General features: G+C 53.7%; 1 protein-coding gene across 1 annotated transcript in view; it reads right to left on the reverse strand.

The window, feature by feature from the left end:
- brsk2a (BR serine/threonine kinase 2a) overlaps window positions 1–5,000 on the reverse strand; it is a 160,928-nt gene that overhangs the window by 9,110 nt on the left and 146,818 nt on the right. The window contains exons 13-15 of the mRNA XM_030365324.1: window positions 4,462–4,522; window positions 1,563–1,770; window positions 845–893 (exon numbers count right to left, since the gene is read on the reverse strand). Coding sequence (XP_030221184.1) covers window positions 845–893; window positions 1,563–1,770; window positions 4,462–4,522 — 318 coding nt within the window. The remainder of the gene's footprint in view (window positions 1–844; window positions 894–1,562; window positions 1,771–4,461; window positions 4,523–5,000) is intronic.

The following is a 5,000-nucleotide window of genomic DNA, read 5'->3' on the forward strand; positions in this document are numbered from 1 at the left end:
CCCTGGGGCAAAATATCAGAACATCTTAGTGAATCCCAAACTTGTAGAGAAGGGGAAAGTTTCTCAGCTCCTACAGTCTGATCAAATGCAGATCCACTTGTCATGATATGTCCAGGCTAGCCCAAAGCCCCGTATGGTTAATAAGTATCTCCTAATGATCTCCTAATTATCCCTCTCAGACAAACGATCACATCATCAGTTTTATATAAAGCCTTTTTGGTGCTGCTCTTATTATGATTGAAGGCTTGAAGTATTATTTACACTTACATATATGTGTATATATCTTATATACATCTTATAGATATACATGTGTATGTGTACAAAAATAGTCAGATCATTCAATGTTATTTTTATATTTTTGTGTGGAGTTGGTCCTAAAATAACTTTGGGAAATCCTTAAGTCTTAAGACGGGCTCAGCTCACTAAGAAGCAGAACCGGCCGGCGTTTTTTCAAAGACACCAAACGGGAAAAAAGAGGCAGAGCTCAGGTTACGTCAACGCTGCGAGCTGGAACTAACTCCATGAAACATTCAGCCTCCAGGAGCATTATATCAGAAGGGCTCTCTGACTGGTGGTATGTCTCTCTGACTTGTGGACTGTCGTGTAACTGGTGCGCTGACTGTCTGAATGACTGGTGCAATCTTAGTGGTGGGCTTTCTGTCTGACTAACTGGGGGCCTGTCTGTCTGTCTATCTGACTGGTGGTCTGTCTTTCTCACTGGCTGGCTGTCTGACTGGCTGTCTGTCTGTCTGTCTGACAGGTAGTCTGTCTGTCTGATGGCTGTTGGTCTGCCTGTCTGCCTGGCAGCGTAAGGCCCACGTGAGGCTCTGGAAGGTCTACTCACTCTGGAGACGACTCTGGGGTGAGGCTGGACATCTCCTCTTGTGTGGGAACTGTGAGGGCGGAGGGAAGCACCGAGAGGTCACAGCGGTCAGAGCTCTAGACACAGAGTAGCTTCTATGAAACTCCTCAGACACGTAGAGGAGCGCAAGAAGCAGTAGGTGCACGCCTTAATCTGGGCTGAAGCTATGCTACGCTCGGCCGACAAGAGTTAATGTTGTATTCTCATTTTTGAGAATTGATTAATTGTGGTAATTAAGCAGAAATACCAAACATTTTGCGGGCGTTGCCTCAGAAATCCAACAGCATGAAATTAATGCTTTATGAGTCTTGTCAGGCGAGCTCGTTTGAGACGTAAACTTTGGGGTCCGCAAAGTTTACGAGCGCTCGGCGTTATTTATAATGTCTTTATAGACAAAGACAAATGATTCGTAAAGAAAACAGACGATGGATGAACCGAGACCACAATTAAAAAGAGGTAGTTTGAAGTCGTACCCCCCCCCCCCGTTAAACTCCAATAATTGATCTTATACAACTTGTTTCGTACATTTATTTCAAGCTCTCCACAGCATAACAATACAGCATCGCTACAACGCCGGAAAACCCAAGAACACAGTGATCCCTGCGCACTCCCTAGTAACACGTAAAAGGCTACCGTAAATAATAGAATAGAGGCGCCAACAAACTTTACTTAACACCCCGACCTAACCCCTTCCCCGTACCTTGTAGCTTCCTGCGGTGGAAGCGCGGCGAGCCCAGGAAGCTGTTCTTGATGGAGTTGAGGCGCGTCCTCCAGGGCATGCCCCCGATGGACGGGCTGGGCGGGGGCGTGGGCGTGGGCGTGCCCGCCGGGCTGTCCTTGGGCGTGTGCACCGGCGTGCCCTTGGGGGTGGGGAGGGGGCTGCCCCGGGGGGAGGGGTGGGGGGTCACCTGGATGAGGGGGATAGATTTGGGCGGCTGGTCAGCGGCGGGGAAGGAGGTGGAGGAGGAGGAGGAGGAGGAGGAGGGCGGCAGCGGGTGGAAGTGGTGCAGGCGGATGGGGGAGCGGGGCGGGGCCGCGGGGGGGGCCACGGGGACGAAGGGGCCCGCCAGTGGGAAGGCCAGGGGGAGGGTGGTAGGCGCCAGGGCAGGCCGCCGCCCCTGGGGGCTGCATGGGAAGAGCCTGGTGGGCCTGATGGGCGTGGTGGGCATGGTGGGCACGGTGGGCATGGTGGGCGTGGTGGGGGTGGTGGGGGACACGGTGGGCACGGAGGGTGTGGTGGGCGGGGCCACGGAGATAGAGGGGGGGGGTTGGGAGGGCGAGTGGGAGGGGCTGGGGGGCTCGGGCCTGCCGGCAGGGGGGGCGTCTGGCCCCTCGGGGAGGGGGTTGGAGCAGGCGGCCTGGAGGGGAGCGGGAGGGGCTGGGGGGCCCAGGCTGGGCTTGGAGGGGAGGGTCTGGGTCTTGTTGAGGGCGGAGGGGAGCGGCTCGGCGCTGGGACTGAGGGAGTTGGGGGTGGCGGGGTGGGGGCTGGGGGGGGCGTCCGGGGACAGGAAGGGGCTGGAGGAGGTGGGGGACGGGGACAGGTCCGGGGACTGGGGGGGGACGCAGAACTTTCTGACGGGCTGCGGGGGCACAGCGGGGGGGGGGGCGGGATGTGAGGGCAGGCAGCAGAGAGACAAAGCGTAACCAGAGCACGGCACGGCACGGTCACGAGCGACGGAGGGGTGGACACAGACGCACGGCGTGAGGTGACAGGGAAGGACAAAGGAGACGATAGGGGTACGGGAGGACGGAGGAGAGAGGAGAGGACAGAGGAGACGAGGACGATGGAGGTAAGGGAGGACCGTAGAGATAGGAAAGGACAGAGGAAAGGAGAGAGGAGAGAGGAGAGGATAGAGGAGAGAGGAGAAGAGAAAGGAGAGAGGAGAAGAGAGAGGAGAGTGGAGGGTGGAGAGTGGAGAGAGGAGAAGAGAGAGGAGCGAGGAGAAGAGAGAGGAGAAGAGAGAGGAGAGTGGAGAGGACGTAGAGGAAGAAGGAAGGCGAAAACAAAAAGAAAAACATGCAGTTAGACCAATTGGTCCATCAAACCGAAAAGACATAGAGGAAGAAAGGTTTTCAGCAAAACAAAGATTGAGGAAGAAGAGATGGAGGTGATGAAATGAGCAGGAGACCAAGCAGGCAGAGACAGACGTGCAGAGATACAGCACCGCAGTGCAACAGATGAGGGCTGCCACTCACAACCGGACCCCTGCTCTGGGCTTAACGCAATGTCAGGGCATGCCCAGGGCATGGGGGAGATAAGGATCCTAGGGGGTCTATCTTTAAGGGGTGCGTGGGGCTGGTCCATTCTTTGGCACCGCGCAGTTTAAACCTCGACAGAATTTAAACCTCGCAGTTCAATTTTCTGCAGGGGTTTGTGTGAGAAGGATTATTTAAAACGACTACATCCGACGGGTAATCAGATGTGGCTGAGGAGGTCGAGCGTAATTACTTGTAACCGAAAGGTTGCTAGTTCGATCCCTGGCTCCTCCTAGCTGAGTGTCGAGGTGTCCCTGAGCGAGACGCCTCACCCTGACTGCTCCTGACGAGCTAGCTACCGCCGTGCATGGAGGACATCGCCGTCAGTGAGTGAATGTGTGCTAAATGGGTGAATGTTAAGCCAATATTGTAAAGCGCTTTGAGTGGCCACTGGTTAGAAAAGAGCTGTATAAATGCAGTCCATTTACCATTAACATCTGTTTGGCCATACGTGTGTTTGCGGAGCATGTTTCTAACTGGGAGGACCACAATTCCTTTTTCCCTTTCAGCTCAGCCCCAAAGGACCTGCAAGTCACGAAACGCTGGGAAACAGATCCCGGCTCATCGCAAGCCCTCTCTGACTATCCAGTTGGAAAAGTTTCTCTCGAGCTCCTTTCCTCTAAGCGGGCTCAGAGGGATTTTCCGCAGCCATCGCTGAGCTGGATGGGGCTCAGACTCAGCAACAGAGACGGTGCGACGCACAACATGAGTCAGAGGATACAGCGAGGGAAGGGTTTCACAGGCGAGGGGGAGGGAGGTTTGTGTTGTGACGGTATATTGTCGGTGCACGCGGATCACTGTCTGTTGTTCGGGGGCTTAGCGGAGTGGACACGCCAAAAAAAGCGTGCAGACAAACCCTAATCTAACAGCCGACGGGAACAGACTGCTGACAGATTGCAGACAGACTCCTTGTCTTCCAGGAAAGGCGGCTTCTGCCTCTGACTCACGTATTGAAACATACGGCCTCGCTAAAAGCTTTTCATTTTGGACTAATAACGCACTCGATTGGCAAACAGAATGTAATTTGCTGAGCTCAATGGAGTGATATTGCTGTCACACCGCGCTAATGTTGCGTACGCTAGGCTCTAAGGTCACGCAGCGGCGGCGGCGGCAGTCGCAGTGGAACCATGGCAACCGTGTTTATTTTCAACCCCGGTGACATGGGCGGGAAGAGCAATGGGATGACCGGGGTTCTGTCTGGAATTCTGTGTGTGTGTGTGTGTGTGTGTGTGTGTGTGTGTGTGTGTGTGTGTGTGTGTGTGTGTGTGTGTGTGTGTGTGTGTGTGTGTGTGTGTGTGTGTGTGTGTGTGTGTGTGTGTGTGTGTTCGGCGCACTGAACTTACCCGCGGGCTACTGAGTGGGCTGGTAGACAGTCCAGAGGAGGCTCCACTGATAGATCTTGACCTATCAAGACAACACACACACACACACACACACAGACACGCACACACACACACACAGAAGCAATCCATGAGAATCCATCAAAATCCTTTGGTGCGTCCAGTGAAACGGGTAGAGAGAGGGGAGCCTGAAGCAAGGTTAGAAAGCACCACAGCAACAACATCAAGCATCACACTGAGCTCAGCACAAAGCCTCACGCCCCTCAAGCGTGTGTGTTTGTGTATGTCGATCAGCACTGAAATTAGCATTAGATGTATAGGCATGTATCGTAAATAGTTATATTTGGGTTTGTCGGTTTGCGGCCATTTGGTTTGCATGTTTTGTCTTATTCCTCAAGATGGTGTGCAGGCCTACAAATGAACAACAGGAAACATCTGAGTCCATCATGTACACAAACACACAAAAACACACACACCCCTGACAGAAACATACACACTCAGATCACTCAACACTCCAGAGTCACCGGCTGCACTTTTATCGT

This window comes from Gadus morhua, chromosome 9 (genome assembly GCF_902167405.1).
Source record: "Gadus morhua chromosome 9, gadMor3.0, whole genome shotgun sequence".
NCBI classification, from domain to species: domain Eukaryota; kingdom Metazoa; phylum Chordata; class Actinopteri; order Gadiformes; family Gadidae; genus Gadus; species Gadus morhua.